A 20341-nucleotide genomic window follows, 5' to 3' on the forward strand; every position below is an offset into this window, starting at 1 on the left:
ATAACTACAGGCGGTATACATCCAATGTCCATAAGATGCTATATTTCAGGTCTGAAATCATATTACAGCTTCGTTTGTAAAAAACAAAAACAAAATAAAAATAAATAAATAAAACAAAATAAAATAAATGAAAATAAGACAATGTTTGATGGTAATCTTAACAACAATATACATTTCAGGAGACTTGGTGATTTGAGAGCTTTTTGATATTCACTTTGTATGGAAGAGAGTTTTGTTTTAATGAAAGAAAGTCAGTCATACATATCTGGAATGACATGAGTATGAGTACACAGCGATTTTATTAACTATTGCTTCAAGATTATGATTTTATTCCAAACCAAAACCATTGTTTTTGTCTCCAAAACAAGTGCTGACTTCATTATTGATTTTGTTTTTGAAAAGCTGTCACGACTTGTATAAATCAGTCTATTCAATAATACAAAAATCTTTATATCTGGCCTTTATGATGTCATGACAATGAGTCCGTTCCTCCTCACAGAAATATAAATGGTTTTCAGAACAGTGAAAATCACAATGGGCCTGGCGACCAGGTTTTAAATCACCAAATACCCAATGTTACAGAAATCTATTCCTTTACTAAATGTTTTTTTTATAAATCACAATTACACTGCAGGAAAAATAAAAAACAAAAGAGATTAATGTGTGTCAATATATACGTTTATAGTTTTAGATTTTCAAAGTTACACAAAGCACATAAACGGCTCTCTTTCGCAGGACCTTTTCATCTGGTCTGGTATTCACTAGGAATGGGGAAAAAAAGCTAAAGTATGAGATGATGTGATTGCTAGACTGCTTGAATATTACAGTTCCCTGTTAAGCGATTAAAATGAAAAACATTAATGGAAAAACAGGAAATGGGCAGACAGTTTATAGAGAGAAACCAAACTCAGTGAACAATCCATCATCCACTATTACAGAGATTGTGCAACGTTGCATCCCATATGTGGTTCACCCTATTCATACATCAGCCTGTGTCAAAGTAAACCATGCTAGACCACGTTTTGCTTAATATTCACTACTTTCCTCTCAAAATAAGAAAATAAGCCAGTGTTGATCTCATTTCTCAAATGAGCATTTACAGTACATGCCCGCTGGAAAAAGATGAATAATAATAAAAAAACTAAACCAGCCTAAGTTGGTCTTTTGGTTGGTTTTATAGGGGTTTTAAGCACTTCAGATGGTCAGTCTGGGAGACCAGTTGGAGACCAGCTACACACCAGCTTAGCCAGCTTAAACCAACCTGACCAGGAAGGGTAAACCACCCTTAAGACCAGCAAACCGTTCTAGGCTAGTTTTATCCGTTTTTGTTTTTTAGCAGAGATGCAACTGAATCTTTCACATCTGTATGTATAAAACACCTCAGAAGCCAAAGTAAAGGTGTGCTAGCATGTTTCATCCCTCATTTCACACAGACTGGGTGGTGCAGAGACAGGACAGGAGTGTTACCTGCATCTAAGCCTTTTGGCCTCGGGTTGCACTGCTTGTGGCCCTGACAGCTCCTCATCTCCATCAGCTGTAAATGCAGTTGGCTCAGGACGTCCCTCTCCACTGTATAAACTGCGTTGGTTAACTGCAAAACAATATGCACTTACCGAGTCAGTGCTGTTATTGTAAGTGCTGTAATTAAGATAATAGCATGTCCTTACAGAAAGAGTCATTATCCAGTATTTAAAGCTTTTATTTAAAAGTGCTGGAGAGAAACAAGAAAGATCAAAGTCGAACCTGCATCCCCATAGGAGCACAACAACACTACTGCTATGCCACATCTTAGACTCAGAGCAAATGATCCAATTAAAAATACAACTGAAAACACATGCTCACCTGGTATGGGTCACTGTTTAGGTCAAAGTACTCCAGGAAACCAGTGGCAAATTCACAGAAGAGTGTGTTGTGGGTTTCATTGATCGTTCTCAGACACCAGTATGTGTTGTTGTTAGAGCTTGTGCAGGCACAGAAGCCACCCACTGAGAGAGAGAGACATTTTTGTCAACTTATTTACCAGAATAAATAAAATGGGACTAGAAAAATCAATGAACATTTTCTTACAGTTCCAGAAGGGGGCGGTCTGCCAGTGGTCATTATTATGTGTGAAGCAGGTGAGGCCAGGAAAACTGCAGTCATCACCCTTCTTTTTCCTCTTCCTCTCCTTCCTCTCTTTCTTTCTGCGGCGGATTTCGTTGTAGAGTTGAGTCTTGCTGTCCACTTCCTGCATGACATCTCTGGTGGCATAAATGAGACATTAGAGCCAGAGTGAAAGGGAACTCAATCCCAGGTGAATTACACAATTATCTGGTAAGGATCCCCTGAAAACGTTCAGACAAGAGTGTTTCAGTCTCACAAAGTGACTTTGTGGTTAAATGATGTTTACCCTCACAAAATTAGTTTTTACATTGATGTTTATGGGTAGAGATTGATGCTGGGATTGTATACTTATGGAAAGAGCTCTTAATTAAATGACCCCATCTGAAATGTGACTCATGTACTGAAAATTGCCTGATTAACTAATCAATAACATGAACATATGCATGCATGCAACAAAACACATACAACAGGATGAAATAAGAACTCTTCAATTTCAACCAGACTGAATTAAACAATTCAAAAGTTCATACATTATTTCACATACAAAATTATTGTAATTGAGTGGCATAATTATCAACATATACCACACAGCCAACAGAGTGTGTTAAGGATGCTCAACATGGATTTGGACATAAATCCGACACCATCACAACAAGATACTACAGACAACAGACAAACTGACCAGGCACGGACACGCACTCACGAGAAGCACTCACTTAAAGGGATGGAGATAGTCATTACTATTCTTCAATCTTTCGGGTTTGTGTTTCTGCTCTCTCTCTTTGCTAAAGTAGCTGGTTATAATAGGGAAAGAACAGCACTAAGTTCAGCTGGAATTTCTAAAGAGGCCTTGCTCAAACTGCAAAATACTGCTGTTAAGATTTAAAACTGTTACACTAGCATTCAAAATTTTGGGGTTGAAAAAAAAAAAGTTCTCTTATGCTCACCAAGGCTTTATTCATTTGAATCAAAATACAATAACAACATAAAAAGTGTGAAGAGTGTGAAATACTATTTAAAGTAACTGTTTTCCATTTGATTATATTTTAATATAACACATTTTAATACGACAAAGCTGAATTTTCAGTAGCCATTATTTCAGACTTGAGTGTCACATGGTCCTTCAGAAATCATTCTAATATGCTGATTTGGTGCTTAATGAACATTTATTATCATTGTTGCAAACAGATGTGTTGCTTAATATTTTTGAGGAAACTGTGATGCACTTTATATATGAAATAAATTTTATTTTAACAATAATAATGTAAAAGCATTTACTGTTTATCAATTTATTGCACCGATGCTTGTTAAAAAAAAAAAAAAAAAAAAAAAAAAATATATATATATATATAAACTTTTGAACGGTAGTGTATATATAGATTCGTAAAATAAAACAAGAGAGATGAGCAGTGGAACGATGACCAATAATGTTTCCATAGTCCGCTCAGAGTTTGACCAAGTCCACATGACTCAACAAGGTTAGTTAATTGTCAACTGACCTCTTCTTTCCACAGTCACACTCATCCGGTCTCCTCCTCTTTAAATGGCCTCTGACCTCACGCAGTTTCTTCATTTTATCCTGGAGAAGTTCAATCTATGGGACAAGTGTATACAATGAACACCATTCATGCGGTTTAAACGGCTGTAATCTTAAAGATAATACGGGACAGGGGGCCTAACCTCTTGGTCCACAAAGTTCTTGTGGTCTTTCCATGCTCTGGAGGACTGGTAAATCTCTCTTTCACAGTGCACACTGTCATTCATTAATATGAAACATCTGTGATTCCAAGGTAAAATGATCAACAAATGAGTAAATTACACTTAAAACAGCTTAAACTATTATAATACAGTTTATTGTTTAGAGGTAACAAAAGGCTTGGAGCTCTTACTTATGGGTGACTTTAAGAGAATTGGAGTATCCCACAGCATTAGTGTCATCTGACTGCATCTCCTCCGATCTGTCATCGGACTCCAGCCCAAAGTCTGAATCAAAACCTCCCTCAGGGTCATGGTGCCGTTTGCTGATTGGTCGGGGCTCAAGGGGGGTTTTGTCATCAGCCTGCAGGTCCACATTATAGATTTCACCCTCGAACTCTACGGACAGGGATCTGGCTGGCCGCATGTGAACAAAGCGAGGTCTGTAGCCTGAAGGAAGACATCAGCGTCAGCCACACATACTTAAATATTTATATGTCATAGTTAAATATTTATATACATATTGATGGAGCTCATTACTAGTTTAAAAAAATTCTGGGAAATCTGTAGTTTCGGAAGATACCGTTTCAATGTTCCTTCCTTTAGAAGTGAAAAGTGAAATTCTTCCCAGTGACTCAAAACTTTTGAATCTCTTCACGCTATTGATTTGCTGATTGACCGTTCCTGTAGGCTGCATCATTAAACCAGTAGGCGGTGACAAGTGAGGGACTTTCTGACCTAGTCTAAAAGGTCCAGTGTTTGTCTATACAGTCTTGAACAGCAAAGTAATCCGTCCTCCTCATTTTAGTGCATATACTTACGTGGATTACTGCTCTGGGCAAACTGTCTCTGCGCCCGCCGTGCTGCCTTGGCAGATTTGTAAGGCCGGTCTCCGCAGTGGCAGTTTTTCTCGCGGCTGTCGTAGCTTCGAGAGCGCAGACTCCTCGCCCTCTTCTTGGATCCTTCCTTCAGAGAGCCCTTACACTTCTGCAAACGCCACTTCCCACTGACCTCCTCCACACAGTGCCATTTCTGTAACAAAAAGGACGGGAATTCAGGTTGTGGGTAGACATTTTTGTCTGCCTAACCACTTACTATGCAAGAACCGCCTCATTTGCATAACCACAGCTGTTTTATGAATGAAATTAATCTTCTGTCTGTCAACGGTGAACTTAGTGGTCAGACATCTGCATCTGTAGAGTAATCCTATTAATTCACAATCGCACGGCCACCTCACAATTCTTCCCATGAAAAAGCAATCAGAAGCCAATTTAGACTTAATCTCCTAATCTCGCAGAGCTGTTTGCTTTTCAAGCTGACCACAGCTCAGACATGTGCTATGGGAAACCTTATCCAAACAATGGCCACAACCCTGTTCTGATTTCCTGAGAAGCTCTGGAGTCCCATCACTGAGTTTATGTATCTGCGGGTGATGCTGTATCTGTTCGCAGCAAGGATGTTTGTTTAAAGGGCGGTAAACCAAAATGGAGTTAGCCAAAACTTGCTTGAGCACTTTCACTCATTTAGTTCCACCAGACATAGTAGCCAAACACACTAAAACACGTTGAGCATTTCTTGTACCTCACATCCACTCACACACAGAGAGAAAGAGAGAGAGAGACTGGCTCCAAATATCCAGAAGTCAAACAGACATAAGCAAACAGCGCCACAGCCAACTATGTGAAGCCTCGCTACTTGAATGACTGACTCAGATTCAGGAAGAAACTGACATAAACTTTCACACAGCTTCAATCAAACACACTGCCCTCATTGACCCCACTACAGGCGGTAGGACTGTGCTAAAGCCGTCTTTGCGAGGCTTTTCAACACATTCCCACTAGTCAAAGAAAAAGCAAGAGTATATTTGAAAAACAGATACTGCTACTCTACTCAAGCTAAGACTTGAGATGGAAGCAGTAGAACATAACTACAAGTTTTGGCTGTGCTCAACAATTAAACATTGACAGGCCTCAAAAATAGTGGATTGCACAGGAAAACAACGGCAGTAGCAAACGCTGCCGTACTTATTAAAAACATCGGTAACACTTTAGAATAGGTAACACTTGTTAACTATTAACTATGACATTTCTCTCAATAAATTCTTTTAATAGTTCGTAAGGTAGTTGTTAGGTTTAGGTATTGGGTATGATTAGGGATGTAGAATAAGGTCTAGTAGAATAAGGCATTAATATGTTCTTAATTAGCACTAATACATTGCTAATACTCTAGTGATATGCATGCTAATAAGCAACTAATAGGTGTTACCTATTCTAAAGTGTTACCAAAACATCCCACCATCGGGTCAGTAAGAATTTTCTTTTTTATATATATTTTTGAAAGAAAAATATATCTGATATACTATAAGATAAGGTTATTTGATTAGATGCAAATGGCATCAACTCTTATTTCATGTTGACCAGTAAAGATTTGAGGTCTATTCATAAAAATATGTTGGGATCTTTCTCCAAAACGTCTTCAACTTTGTTCTGGCAGGTGACTGGACTAAAGAAGACTGAAACCCATGTGTTATTCCAACAACTTTACTGCATTCAATCAAATTTCCTGTCAAAGTGTTGTAGCAAAACAATTCACTTGACCAAAAAAAAGAATCTGGTTTGCATTACTACAGTCCTTGAAATATTGTCTGCATTTACACCTGAAATTGCACCATTTTGTAATGTTCAGCCCTCTTTGATTCATTGCCATGCCACAGAAGGTCTGCTGGAGCAGGCACACACTGTGCTGATGAAAGAAAGCTATGGCCAATCTCTAATTATCTTTAATTTGTTGTAAATATCGGTTTCAATTACAGTGGCACCACTCATACTCATACTTGACTGTGAGCCATACACACCAATCTCAGGTTTCGTGCTGAAGGTGCATATAAATGTGTTCAATCATGATTTAAGGTTGGGGCAAAAAGCATTTCTTAGTGCATAAACACTCTGGTTCAAACCCCTAGTAAAGCAAGCAAGGTCCAGGTTGAGACCACTTGAATGTTTGATAGCAAATATTGTGCATATGCATGCAAATTCATAAAGGAAAAATGTATATAGACAGTAGGTGACAAAAAGAGTAATGCATGTGTTTATTTGACTTTATACCTGTCCTGGTTGTTCGCAGGGCGTCTGATACTCTGCCTGCTGACACACCTCCTCCAGCTTCTTGTACTTGGGTAAGCTGTTGGAGTGTTGTGTGTCCAAGTTGCCTCCTGAGTCATCTTTCTTGCGCAGGATTTTGCTGGAATAACAAATGTGCTTTGGTGAGTTGCTAGGCCACGGTTTAAAGTTGGCAGCCTTACTGAAGTTTCGGAAGCCCGGAAAACATAGCCGGCTGCCCCACCCAGGTCAGCATCTCATAACTAATATGTGGAGAGCATTAAAGTTTACACAGCACACAAACAACAATGTGGCCCAGATCCCCATGATATATCTTTCCTCTGGATCTAGCTGTAGTTAGTTCCATTAGATACAAAAAAAAGACATTTGTTAAAAAGAATAGTTCACTCAAAAATGAGAATTTTCTTATTTTACTTGCTCTCAGACCATCCAAGATGTGGTTTGAGTAACACTTTAGTTTAGGGACTGACTGTCACTATTATTTCGTTGCTTATTAGAATGCACATTTCTAGGATGTTGGCTGTTTATAAGCTCGTATAAAACACTTAATGCCTTATTTTGCATGACCAAGTGTTAGATCTCTTAATCCGACTTCATGCCTGAATTTAACAACTATGTTACTATTTATTGTGGAAAAAAAATAGTTAATAGTCAGAATTGGTCACCAAACTAAAGTGTGACTGCATTTTGTTTCTTTATTTGAACAGGTTTGAGTATAATTAGCATTACATCACTTGCTTACTAATGGATCCTCTGTTGTGAATGGGTACCATCAGAATGAGTGTTCAAACAGTTGATAATGTACATGTACACAGCACAATAATTTACATATAATCCACATGACCCCAGTCCATCAATTAAAACCTTGAAACTGTTCTAGGTTTTTTTTTTTTTTATTAAGGTGTTTTAACTGTTTGTGATATTTATAACTGTTTTGGATGTCTTAATAATGGATTTGTTTGTTGCAAACATGCAGTTTGTGGATTGTTGTGATATTTTATCAGCCGTTGTATATATTGCTGTTTGCAGCTATATTTATTATTATTATTCTTCCTTTTTCCGACTGGGGAGTCTATGGCAGCCCATAGAACCGATTGCGGGAAAGTTGTATAATTTGGCACACTGATAGAGGACAGTCCCAACATTAACTATAGCAAATTTAAAGTCTCTAACTCCTACTCTCTAGCGCCACCACTTGTCCAAACTTTCAATGTTTGCATGCTAATAACTTTTGAACCGTAAGTGAAAATGGAAATTCTTTTTTCCTCTGAATCCTTGGCTCATGCCAAGTCGAATGAATCCAAAAATTCAAAAATCGCCATTGGTGAGCAGGTGAAGTACTGCTACATTTTTCCAAATCTGTTCCAATAAAGAAACAAACTGATCTACCGATCTCTATCTTGAATGGCCTGAGGGTGAGTACATTTTCACACATTTACATTTTTGAGTGAATTATTCCATCAAGCCAAGCCATAAAAACAAATCATAAAAGGTAGAATTAGGATTCTGTAAACTCAGAGAACTTAAAAAGCTGGTGATTCTGGTTGCCTAGTCAAGAAATGAATGCAGTCCATCAAAAAGCCTGAATTAAAGTATTTTATGAAACTCAATAATACATATTTAATTGTTCATTTACATTTTTACACTTAAATATTAGCTGTGTCATATATATATATATATATATATAAGAGCTGGAACATTACAAATCATTCCGGTCCAAATTAACCTCCGCCTGTAAGGGAAATGAAGTGTTCTGCATGATTTCACTAAAGCTGATTAATGAAGTAGTCGCTAATCTGATTCTCACAAAATGAGAGCTGTCGTAACAGTGCAAAACAGGTTGAATTAATGGCATTTTTGTACAAACACGCTTCGAGTCCGTGATCTGGCTTCATACACAACAGTTACTGAGTCACAGAAGCAACAGCTTGCACTGATCAACGATGTGCTTTATGATTGCACCATTCCTAAAAAAACCTTCTTTCACTTAGCCTTAAGCACAAACAAAGCACGGGCTGACTGTGGGAGTGGTAATATGCCATTACACAGACTGACAGCTCCCTGTGAGTGACACGAGGAATGTTAGACTGAGACAGCAGAGTGGTTGTGCCCACGGCCACAGATACAATATATAGAGATTGTGTGCAATGGCCGCACAAAGGCAGCATAAGTTAAATAGAGTAACCTCAATACCATACCAAAATTCCTCACATCAGTCACAGAAATCAAGGGAAATGCTATGCACACATATCAAATTTGAGTCTGATACCACTGGTAATATCATATTTTTCCCCTGGGGAAGGATTGTTTCTGTCGTGAGTGTCCTAGGTTACTGAAACATATCTGATAATGAGAGTCTAAAGCTGTTTTCTGAATAGCTGAGCTCCTGAGAACATATTTGATTGAAGAATGTCTGAACTTACAGTGACGCTGTAGTGATTGTTAATGGTATTTTGGGTGAATAAGAATACTTTTGTGATATTTTCCAACATTTTGAGGTGAACTTGAACCAAGAGACGTCAAGGAAGAAGGATGGTTGTGCAATGGATTCATAAAATCGTAATACGTACTTCTGATCTTATCTATTGGCAGTGGAATTCTGGAACGGTTTGAATTGTATGCGGTGAGCCTCCCATACAAAATAAATCAATTAAAATGTATACTTTACATTTATATTTTTACACATTCATTCTGTAGTGATTTTATAGTATGATTGAGGAGAGAGGGGATAATGTTTGCCTTACCCCCGCTCCACGAGGAATGTGTCCCGCCAGACTTTGGGTTTCCGGTTGGGCTTGAATCTGCAATACGAAAATATCAATATTTTATTTCGCTCTCAGTCTTTGTGTAATTTGCATACCATAAGCAGATGTTTAGCTTGGCCTGAATTAGGACCGCTTAATCTGCTCAATATCTCCTGCCATCATGAGTGGCAACGACCCCAGAGCATTTCCAGCATTCTTTACCTGCCAGAAACCCCTTATAAATGTACTCCAAATGTTCACAAACCGTTAAACCCAACTCAGTTGAATTAAAAGCAATAAACAGGTACTACGCAACCATTTATTACACTGGGAATGTGTTCATGGAGAGGATTGAGCTCACCTATTCCCATTCTTTTCCTGCTCCAGAAGCTTCAGGACAGATCTGCCATCCATATCAGGAGGAGTGTCCAGGCCAGCTATGTCCAGGATTGTGGGTGCGAGATCAATGTTTAGCACAAGATGGTTGTTCCTGCGGAGTAACACAAAATGTTGTTATGTTTTACGTGTTATGTGTATTGTGAAAGAAATTCTATATACAACGTGTGCTATACTACATTATTGCTAATAACATTTTAGATATATATTGTGCATACACATAGTCAATTTATATATTTTTAACATGCATAAATATATAAAATGTGAATATATACATTAATAAATAATTGTATACAAATATATTTTCAAAAGTGTGAAATTGTATACAAAGTTACATTTATTTTTAAATAGAGTAATAATTTTAAGTTTAATAATTAAACATATTGATATAAATATATAAATGTATATATTTTAATTTGTGAAAATTGCTAAATGTGCATTATAGTATAATATAATGCTAATAAATAAAATTAGAATTATAAATATAATTTAAAATATATAATATTACAATTTTAAATATTTATTTTAATTTATATATATTTTTTAATTAATGTCAATCAAATTTTAACATAGAAATATACAGTTAGAGATAAAGTGTGGAAAGATATTATATTGTACAAATTGTACATTTCAAATAGAAGTTGATTTTACCTTGCCCCTGGTTCCACATCAGGACCTCTGACAAAAAACGGTACTCTGATGTCAAAATCATAGGGCATAGACTTCCCCTTGACCAGGCCAAACTGGCCAATGTGGTAACCATGATCAGCTGTGTAAATGATATAGGTATTATCCAGCTCCCCCGTATCGACCAGGACATTATATATCTGTAAAGGAAACACATTTACTTTCCATTCATATACAAAGTCTGTTAAATACCCAGATTTTGGAGCAAGAACGCATAAACCACTGACCTTTTCCACAGAGTCATCTACAGACATCAGCGTCTGGAGCCTCTTCCTGTGCAGGTAGTTGGTGAACTCCATGTGAATCGGCTTCATCGGGCCGGTGTACTGCATGATCCAGTGCTTATCCATGTTTGGTGCGTAGTTATAGCTGGGAGTTCTGCGTGAATAAGCACAACATGCCACTGTGAGGAACACACACACACCTGTCTGCCATTTCACAACCACTTGTGGTTGTTGGAGCTGCCTGCTGTATAACTTATTTGACAAGCATCAATAACAGCAGTTGCCCTCCCCCTCCACGGAAACATACTAATTCTCCTCGCTAGGTGTTTTTCTTGGGCTCGCTCTCCATCTCTCCTCACACCATGCTGAGAGTCTCAGGGATTCTTGGCAGTGTTTAATCGCTTGAGGGTTGGCACATGCTTAAGAAAAATAATAGCTTCCCCAGCCTTCGGGCCCAAAATAAAGTTTGTAATAAGTCCAGCAACGACAGGGCTATAACTCATTTGCATTTGAAGTAGAGAATTAAAAGCTGGGTAAACAGGAGGCTACGGACTTGTTTGTGGAGCTACGGCTTTGAGATGGCCACCTGTTGACTGCAGTTGGCCTTTCTCCACAGCTGAAAGACATGGCCTTCTTTTGCTTTCCAGACCAGACTCTTGTGCCTAGTGTCATAATGAATTATGGTCACAGGCAAGCTCCATTTTGTCTGAGTGGACAGCTTCTGCCCTCTCCTCCTCAGTCCGCCTTTGTCCGCTCACTGAACTCTTCACCCAGCTAGCAAGGCAAACTAATACACCCCACAAAAGAAACCTGGCTCTTCACATACGTAGGTAGAGCAAATTTAGAATTTGGAGGTCAAAGGATGGAATTAGTCCAGATTCGACACCTGCCACAAAGTAGAGTAGAGAATGTTTGTCTTTGAGATAAAACGGCAATGCAGACTTCATGCTTTTGAGATTATTTGTATCAATTACCACATTACAAAGCTCACAGGGTTATACTATGCTTTTCTTCCAGACTGGCAAGAAAATCATCTGTGGCTTATTTAACTTTTACATAATGACTCTAGCAGGGACACCTAGTATGATTTTTGTATTATGCAAATTAAGAACAAAGACAGATGAAGTAGAGTCTATAAAAAAACAAATAATAATAAAAAACAAATAATAATAATAATAATAATAGGTAAAACAAATAATTTAATTATTTATCAATTTATGTACATTTAACTACTTTAATAAAATATAAAATACAAAAAGAAATAAAAATATAATAAAAGTATAAATAATTTATTAATTTATATATTTTACTTCAATAAAATATAATTAAGTAAAATATAATAAAAAATGTATTTATATATTATAACTTTAGTAAAATAAATATCTAAAATATAAATAAAAGAAAATACATAAGCACAGAAAGTAATGTGGTTGAGCACATTATTTTGGTATTTTGGATGAGTGTGCTTGTGTTCTTTTTTTACGCCGATGATAAATAAAACACAAAAAGTGTCTAAAACCCTGCTGCAGCAATCCAGAATGAAACCTGTGCCTGCCATCTGTTTCCCTGTATATTTGGCACAACTTCCCAGGCAACCCTTTCGGCACCAGAGCGACTTGCCAGCCGATGTGAACCCTAAGGGTATCCAAGTGTGATCTATTCAGAGCCCATGCACTTAAAAAGATATTAATAACACAAAAGGGTCTTATAAGACAATGCATTCCCCAAACCTACATACTGAAAGGCATGATTGATACGAGAAGTGCCAGAATTTTGCGTAGGAAGACAAGTAGAAAGAAATGGATAGGCCTGAGGGACAAAAGTGTGATGTCGCCCTGACCAGGATCCTGACATGCCTGGGATGTTAAGGACTTGGAGATGGATGGCCTGTTGCCACAACACTGTTTGTGGAATAGGAACTTAGCCACGAAACTGATGATAGTGCAGTGAACCCAACAAGGTCTTGGCACCCGGAGTGAGGATCATAAAAATCTCATCCCCCATCATCTTACTTGGCATGTGCCAGAACTTTACTTGGATGATAAATCACTCTAGTTTCAGGGTGGTGGAGTCATGTGTGAAGTGCATTTCAGTGTCATCTCTTAAGAGTTTAGTTTAAATGACATTTCCAAAAATATGTGGCCACAAAAATTCCTAAAGCTATAAACTTATATTTACCTGCAAGCCAAATTATAATGGTTTAAAATACTTTTAAAGGAAAGTGATCTGCTTGGAATGCTACTGTTCTACTAAAAAATGTGTCCCTTGGAATATCCTATTATAAATACATACAGAGAAATAAAAATATCTAGACTCAACAATCTCTCAGACAGGATAGACTGAGTTCAGTGGAGTTCAGCTCTGAGAGTCACTCACATGTGCTGGGAAGCGTTTGGGAAGAGCTCGGAGTACTGGGGTGCTGAATCCTCCGGGCCATGAGGCGCTGCATGACTGATCACCATCATCACCGGCCGATGCGGGTACATGCGCTTGGACATTCGGAAATAGCTGATGCTGTCGTTGGTAATCAGATCAGTGAAGTAGTCCTGGAACATGCAGAATAATAATAATAATAATAATAAAAAAATCATGCATAAAGTGAATGCTCTTCACATGGTTATGCTTCTTTCACAGCTTGAAAGAATAAAGCTAGGGACAAGAAGTTTTTTTCCCTATATATTTTGATTATTGAATATAATATATATATATATATATATATATATATATATATATATATATATATATATATATATATATATATATACACACACACACACACACAAACTGACATTACCTACAACAACAGAGCTAATGGCATGATGCTCACAACTCAGTTTTGAGCATGATTAGGGCGTTGATGGCTTCACTCAATGTTGACAGAGGGTCTTAGCCCTCCATGAGTCTGGTGTTATGACAACACTGAGGTCTCAATCTTACTGCTATGATGCAGCAGCAGGAATGTGCACAAGGGCCTGGGGGGTAAAAAATCATGTGATGTGGAAGTTGTAAGCCCTTAGATGGCAGTGCTCCTGGTCTGGGCTGGTTGTGGGAAAGTCTCCAAACCCACACCCCACCCTCCCCATTGCTAAAACGTGCAGCTACCAGCATCTGTGGGAGTGAACGTCTCGTGCAAGTCATTGTTTAGAGACGTGCTCAGTGGACCTTGTTCCTCAGCATTACAGCAAAACACATCAATGTCAGGTTCTCTGTTGTACAAAACCATTTTTTAACCAGCATGTTTGTTTATTTTTGAAAACAATACAGTATCATCTTGAATGTGTCAGTGAAACAGAATCTGAATGTACCTTAAATAACTAATACATTAAAGATCTTGGACTGATTGCACAATCTCTGCCTTTGCAACACATTCTTATTGTGAGTTTTTATTGTCTAAATTCCTACTTATTGACTAAACAGGAATAAAAGTCTACAGCTAATATAAAGAGTGTGACATTCTTCAATAATGAGAATCATTTTTGGTGCAAACTTTGAGGAAATATTTATAAACCTTCATATCTCTGCTTACGGTTCTTATTGATTCCTTTTTAGCATTACATTTCAAAATGTAAACCGGAACATAAATGTTCCTAATGGTCTCCAGGAACCACTTGAACACCTACTATAGCAAACAAAATTTCTGTAAACCTCATGGAGAAACCTTCACCCTCTTGTGCCTTTCCACTTGTGGGAATTCAAGCAGGTAATTGACATCCGATTAACAGTCCAAATATTTATTTGCTCATCCCTAAAACCGCCTCCAAGCCAATTTATGCCCAAACCATGAAACCTCAGCAAAAGGCTACCTGAGAAACTCCAAAAGCTTGTTTTGACAGCAGCTCCAAAACACTATAGAGAAAGAACATGGCCATGTCAAATTGAACCCTTTAAACTTGGATTTTTTTCACTTTGCTCATATTGAATGTCTTGCACAAGGATGGCAAAAGCCATTATCACTTCACATCTTGCCATTCAGCGTACTGTGAACCATGGCTATGATATACAGCAGTATCATACAGTAATAGTATAGTATTATATGCTGCATTGCTTGTTAAATTTGCATACCTTGGCTTATTAAATGTTGTGCTAAAATGTTGACTTAAAAACTGTTTACAAATGACATAATATTTCCTGCAAAAATAGTAAGAAATCTGAGCTTAGTCCAAATGTCCAACCTGTCAAATCATCAGAACTGTAGTTGTTTCCAAAAGGAACTTTGCACACAGGACACTGACTCTTTTTTACCATGTTTTTTTTTTTTTTTTTGATGATGATTCAGAAGACACCGATGTAACTCCCCACACCCTGTTTAACCTAACCACATTCCATGTGGAGTTAACAGACTAAAATTTTATATGTAATTAGAGGCCTGAAAGTAGTTGCATACAATTGAACATAAACTGTAAATAGAGTTTAAAAGAAATCTTTGGCATTTTGACTGGGCTGTGAACTTATGTTACCAGGAGCACATACCATGGCATAATCCGCGCCGTGCTTCTCCTTGTTCCCATTCCGACAGACGGTGTAATTATAGAAACGGGAATTTTTGATCAGCCCCACCCATTCGCGCCACCCAGGTGGGATGTAGCTGCCGTTGTACTCATTGAGGTACTTCCCAAAGAAAGCTGTGGGACAAAATGAAGAAAAACAAACATGAATCTATGTTCAGTGAGGTCGACACAAAGTCTAAAATGATCATTTACAAGCGTCTCATAACACTGCCTTTGAATAATACCTGTAAATGTCTGTCTCTGCATTGTATACATGTCTCCTCTACCCTTTCCCCTCTAAGCTTAGCCAACAAATCTTCCAGAAGAGCTGGGCAAGCAGCCAGTCTACCCTGGAGAGCTCATTGTAGACTAACACATCAGCAGGAAACCACAGGCAGTGGTGAGGCCTGAACCCTTGTATTCAGGGTCAGAACGTGCTGCCACTCAAGTCACACAGCACAAGGCTATTGGCACGTTTTACTCTATGCTTAGCTTCCACAAATTAGACAAATTGAAAATTCCTGTTAAACTCTTATTTGACCTCTAGGAACAAATGTGAAGGTAAAATTCTAGTGAAATTGCAGAACACTTTTTTTCTTTCCCTCATGAAGACCTTAAGGTTAAAACATTTAAACATTGTTTTCAATTTATTATACACACTTTTTTTCCAGCAAAATTGCAGTATCCAACTAAAATGGTCTGTTATTTTAATATCAATATTTAAACTGATGGATTAATATTACACAAAAAAGTTAATAATGCACACTAAGATTTGTAAAAAAAATATATATTTTATTTAGCAAGGACAAATTAATTATCGAAATTGACAGACTTTTCCTATTGTTACAAAAAGTATTCTAAAATTATATATACCATATTTTTCAGACTATAAGACGCACCTGAGTATAAGTCGCATCAGTCCAAAAATACGTCATGATGAGGAAAAAAACATATACAAGTCGCACTGGACTATAAGTCGCATTTATTTAGAGCCAAGAACGAAGAGAAAACATTACCGTCTACAGCCGCGAGAGAGCGCTCTATGCTGCTCAGTGGTAGACTACAGGAACAGTATAGAGCGCCCTCTCGTGGATGTAGACGGTAATGTTTTCTCTTAGTTCATTTCTCTTGATTCATGTCAAATTAATTTTGATAAATAAGTCGCACCTGACTATAAGTCGCAGGACCAGCCAAACTATGAAAAAAAGTGCGACCTATAGTCCAGAAAATACGGTATTATAAAAGTTATTCTAAATGACAGAATGGCTTGTCTGTCTCTCTTTTGTTTCTTACCTGTCCTGTATCCAGTGTTGTTGAGATAAACGGCAAAGGAGCGCGGCTCATGCTGAGCTTGCCAGGAAGGTGAGGAACAGTTTTCGTTGTTGGTGTACGTGTTGTGGTTGTGGACATACTTCCCAGTCAGCATGGAAGAGCGTGATGGACAGCACATGGGCGTAGTTACAAACGCATTTGTAAATGAGGTTCCACCGTCCTCCATGATCTTGCGAGTTTTATTCATCACCTGCAATGAGCCTGACACACCAAGCAAGACAAATAAATGTTCAGTAAAGTACGGTTAATAATTTAAAACCTCAACATGTCTTAATATACAACATGATGTCAAAAATAGCCCTAATAGTGGTTTGATGTGGAGAAGGATCCCTGTAGTTCTGTGGTAATGCAACGACTGGCTGTGGTTTCAGGACTAAGGCCCTTAGCCTCTCAGATGTCTGAGGGGAGCCATTAAACATTAAAAGAGGAAATAGGTCAAACCTATGATGACAGTCTGAGATTGAAACCTATTGGATGTTATGCTCTCAGAGAAAGGAACCTGATCCAGTGACAACAGTAAGGCTTACCAAAATGGGATCGATACCAAGACTGACTTGGTTGGCAGATCAAGAAGACTTACAAGCAAGCAAGCTAATGCGCCCAGGAGAAGGCTTAAGACTTTTCTTTCCAAGGCCGAGTTAATAATGATCAACTTAAATAGATCTCCTACAAAAGATGAATGACAAACCTGCTTAGACTGTCACAAGCACATGTTATGAATGCCAGTGTTTTCACAAGGTGTTTTAACTAGTTTAACCAGCAAGATTGCCTTTGTTTAACTTAAACCAGAAATAAACACTGAACCAGCTAATCGAGGTCTTCAGGGTTACCAGGTAGATGTGTTGAAGCCAAATTGTGCAGGAACATAACCCTCCAAGATCAAGATTAAACATTTCTGAATTTCGGAAGTCATGATGTCAGTCAATCAGCACCATCAGTTAAGTTGGTTATGGTGATCCACCAGCCAGACCAGTGCTACCTTAAACCAGCATGGACATTTCCACATAATCTATCCAGTAGAGTACTACAATTGATTTTCATACTTTGTATTTTTGTCTTGTTTTCCAGAACAGATAATCATGTAAATATTCAAATTCATTCATATAATCAAAATGAAAAAGTATGAACAATTCAACAAAATAAATGAAGTCATTCCTTTCAGTAGAGAAACATCTGCCAATGTGGTAAGAAAAATACACATAATCCAAATGGGAAAGAACATGAACTTTTCTTACCCCAGTGGATGATGATTTTCTTGTTTTATGTAAAGATCTGACTGATTTTTATACATTTCTCCTAAGAAAACTCAATAAGAAAAATTATTTTGCTTCAAGTAAACATATCTTGATTTTTAGAATGCTTAGTAAGTAATTATTTAAGGCATAATGGAAATGGACAACAAACACTACTTGAAACACCACAAAATAATAATAAGTAAATTATTCTTATTATCATTATTAAAGATATCCATCTCACAAATATTGAAGTGAAGAGTGAAATTCAAACACCCAAATCAGTGAGGGAACAAATATATATATATATATATATATATATATATATATATATATATATATATATATATATATATATATATATATATATATATACAGTGTTGTGGGTAACAGTGTTGTGTTGTGGGTTAGAGTACTTTAATTACTTTTTTCCTGAAATATGTAACTTAACGCGTTAGTTTCGTGCGGAAGTAATCAGTAACTTCGTTATTTTTTTAAAAAAGCAATCCGTTATTTTAAGGAAAGGAAAATCCCGACTGCAGCCTGCTTTTTGTCAGACAGTAGTCCTAGGTCTACTGTGCCACCTGCGGATGTATCAGCGGAGCCGAAGCTCTGTGATCGTAAAGTCAACGGCTGTGATACGTCTGTGCCCTGCGCCTGACCCTGTGTGTGTGGGGGGGTTTTTTTTTTTTTCGAACTCCCGGCAAGATAGCAGAGAGGACAGCGTTTGGTTTATGGAAGCACGCACATTATTTTCAATTTGTCAACGAAAAAGAAAAGAGCATAACGGTAAAATGCACACTCTGTGAGTGACACTTTAATAAGAATTATTTCGGCTATTAAGCGATTTGTCATTTGCCTGTGTGGCAGTGAAGGATTTAATTCGGTCGGTTTGTTATCATTTTTGTCTGACAGGCAGCTGTTAATTTCTGTTAGATCGTTGGCTGGCCGGTTGTTCATCATTTCTAAATGGAGTTAAATCTGCAAGTCTGTTTAAGGTTGTGTTTACAAGTAAGCATACTTGTACTTTGATAACTGCATTATTTAAAGTTAAAGAAAAATCAGGAGTTATCTTGTGGTGCTCATAATATACAGTAGCCTAGGCTACCCGGGCTGGGTAACGTAAGGTGCGAATTTTGATTAATAATATGTTCTGTGATAAATAAATAAAACGCCATGTGGAATAGCCGATTGCTGACTGTCTTTCCTGTTATTGTTATCCTGCAGTGTTAATTTAGTCGGATGACTGACGTTATTCATTGTCGGGAGTCACGACTTCTAGGTGCATTTAAAGGGGCCGGGGGCTGTGTCTGTCATGTGTGAGCCGCTGCGAACTGCTTTTAATTTTTGGTAACGCATGAGTACTCTAACGCGTTACTTTTATGAGTAGGTAACGCTGTATCATAACTGATTACTTTTATTATGGTTTTTGAGGATCTCTAGACTAACTTTCCAAACTACTTGCTGATTCATAATATTGCAAGCCTCAAGAGAGGTCTCCACCTCATTTGTCTGCAGTACAGGTGGACCATTAATGATGAATCACATCTGGTATACTCACCCAACTCCACATCCTGGTCATCTGTCATGATGAGTATGATGTTGGGTCTGATGTTTCGTCGGTCACCTTGAACCCGCCCACGCAGGCCCTGACCACGTGTGGTGAAACCAAAGCAGACCAGTGGGGTGGCCAGGACCATCATCCAGGCCAGGCTCACCAGCTGCATCATGGGACTGCAAACCGGGGAGTGTGAACAGGAATCAGAAGGCTGGAATCCTCACAACGCAATCTGTTCAGAAAAGCGCAAAGAGATGTTAATGCTTCTGGAGTTCTAAAAAGTTTAAAACAAACGTTACTACGGTTGACACAAATTGGAGAGACTAAAAAGAACTACTTTTCCTTCCTTCTTAAGACAAACAACAACTCAAGATCCTTGTCGGCAGCCTCTAATAAATTATTTGCATCTGTTTTTAAGCTCAGTGTCATCTAGTTTCACATCCATCCACAAGAACAGCAACAGACTATAGAAAATCTCAACCCTTGCAATGAAAGTTCAACACATTTCCAGGATGTCCACCCACTAAAATAAATGTACAAAAAGTTTTTTTGTAAAATTGTAACTTACTGAACACTGAAACACTCCATAACCCTACCTGTTATGTCCTTAGCTTAGCAGTGTCACATGTGGAGTCATACGCCCAGTATGTTTACTTTAGTTCTGTACTCATATTTACAGACACTTTCTTGAAGTCAGAAAGACCTGAGTGTCTCTCTCCGTGTATGCAGACAAGCCAGCTCTTTCTCTCTAATCAGTCCCACTC

At 37.8% G+C, this 20341-nt stretch overlaps 1 protein-coding gene across 9 annotated transcripts in view; it reads right to left on the reverse strand.

The window, feature by feature from the left end:
• Positions 1–20341, reverse strand: part of LOC127946526 (extracellular sulfatase Sulf-1-like) — an 83664-nt gene that overhangs the window by 3487 nt on the left and 59836 nt on the right. For 5 of the 9 annotated variants that reach the window (XM_052543153.1, XM_052543151.1, XM_052543150.1 and 2 more), the window contains 17 exons: positions 19581–19809; positions 16749–16988; positions 15439–15590; positions 13345–13514; positions 10972–11122; positions 10709–10884; positions 10023–10151; positions 9662–9718; positions 6903–7038; positions 4620–4830; positions 3993–4248; positions 3784–3880; positions 3603–3697; positions 2820–2897; positions 2068–2240; positions 1843–1985; positions 1468–1591 (listed from right to left, as the gene is read on the reverse strand). In XM_052543153.1, the coding sequence (XP_052399113.1) occupies positions 1468–1591; positions 1843–1985; positions 2068–2240; positions 2820–2897; positions 3603–3697; positions 3784–3880; positions 3993–4248; positions 4620–4830; positions 6903–7038; positions 9662–9718; positions 10023–10151; positions 10709–10884; positions 10972–11122; positions 13345–13514; positions 15439–15590; positions 16749–16988; positions 19581–19749 (2557 nt within the window). In that variant the 5' untranslated portion in view covers positions 19750–19809. Of the gene's footprint in view, positions 1–1467; positions 1592–1842; positions 1986–2067; positions 2241–2819; positions 2898–3602; positions 3698–3783; positions 3881–3992; positions 4249–4619; positions 4831–6902; positions 7039–9657; positions 9719–10022; positions 10152–10708; positions 10885–10971; positions 11123–13344; positions 13515–15438; positions 15591–16748; positions 16989–19580; positions 19810–20341 lie in introns of those variants that run through there. The other 4 variants (XM_052543152.1, XM_052543156.1, XM_052543155.1 and 1 more) reach the window with 2 other exon arrangements.

The sequence above is a fragment of the Carassius gibelio genome, chromosome A24 (genome assembly GCF_023724105.1).
Source record: "Carassius gibelio isolate Cgi1373 ecotype wild population from Czech Republic chromosome A24, carGib1.2-hapl.c, whole genome shotgun sequence".
In the NCBI taxonomy this organism is placed as follows: domain Eukaryota; kingdom Metazoa; phylum Chordata; class Actinopteri; order Cypriniformes; family Cyprinidae; genus Carassius; species Carassius gibelio.